The following is a 1,162-nucleotide window of genomic DNA, read 5'->3' as shown; positions in this document are numbered from 1 at the left end:
CCCTTTCCAGGTCAAAATAAGAGTCCGCAGTGAGGCTCACGCCGCCTTAATTGACCGTGACTGCAGTGACGCAGTAGGAGCTGCATGAAAAGCGGCGTTACTCTCTAAGTCGCATTAGGAATGTTGAAGGTTTTGGATGTGCCATGGGTCCTAGACCATCAGATGTAACGTGTAGCCACTGCACGCCATCAGATGAGAAGTGTAGCCACTGCAATGTGGGATGCATTTGCGTCCAAGTTAGGAAGTGGGGGATAGCAATGCCAAGTTTCTATCAATCACATGCCTCTACCCCAGACAACTTCCCCAGGCCGGTGTGGTGTCTACCTACCACTCTTGGCCGACGGATGGGAGTAAAGCCGTATTGGGTCAACAAAATGCAAAAAAGTTATGCAGTCATATGCACATCGTCGCCATAGCTGTAGCACAAATTCAAGAAGCGTTCTCATACCCTCAACTTCCTTCCAACTCCAGTGCTTCTCGGACCTAAACACAATCGATTCCCACAGGACAAGATGAGCCCTATCAATGAGAAGTTGGTTCCATCTGCGGACAAAGTATCCTACGAGCATGCTCAAGTCATCGTCGTTGGTGCTGGTCCAGTGGGCTTGCTTCTCGCCCTAAAGTTGGCACAGGCAGGTATTGATGTTCTCATTCTTGAAGCTGAGAAGCAAGTGCTACAAAGTCCTCGTGCGACTACGTAAGTATCTTTCTCTCCCTGGCAATTTTAGATCCTGTCTACTTTTACGACTCACTGACATTGCGAAGTTACATGCCAATTGTATTGACTGAACTGGAGAAAGTCGGCTTGTTCGAGGACATCGAAAAAGCCGGGCACAAGAATTATGAGGGGATCAGATTTCGCAAGTCCCACGCCAAAGGTGGTGAGGTGCTGGCTCAATTGAAAATGGCCCAAGTACCCAAGGGAGCAGTGAAGTACAACTTTGCTGGGATCCATCTCGGGCAACATACCCTGGCCGAAATCATTCTTTCCCACTGTGAACGAGAAAAGGTGCGGATTCGGTGGAGTAATCGATTTGCAGGCGCCAAACAGTCCGGAGAACAGGATCCTGTTACTGTCACCTGCGTGGGACCCGTGGGCGAGAACTTTTTTACTTGTGATTACCTCGTCGCCGCTGACGGTGCTGGGAGCTCTGTGCGGCGC

The 1,162-nt window shown here is 50.1% G+C and overlaps 1 protein-coding gene across 1 annotated transcript; it reads left to right on the top strand.

Moving 5' to 3' along the window:
• Positions 1–512: 512 nt before the first annotated feature.
• PV06_11732 (uncharacterized protein) lies at positions 513–1,153 on the top strand (the record flags this gene model as incomplete). Its single annotated transcript, XM_016413444.1, has 2 exons — positions 513–697; positions 766–1,153. Coding segments are annotated over 2 exons (573 nt in total), but the record flags the coding sequence as incomplete, so codon positions are not given.
• Positions 1,154–1,162: the final 9 nt, after the last annotated feature.

The sequence above is a fragment of the Exophiala oligosperma genome (assembly GCF_000835515.1).
Source record: "Exophiala oligosperma strain CBS 72588 unplaced genomic scaffold supercont1.57, whole genome shotgun sequence".
Lineage (NCBI taxonomy): Eukaryota > Fungi > Ascomycota > Eurotiomycetes > Chaetothyriales > Herpotrichiellaceae > Exophiala > Exophiala oligosperma.
The sequence above is the reverse complement of the archived record's forward strand: the minus strand, read 5'-3'. Positions and strand labels throughout refer to the sequence as shown.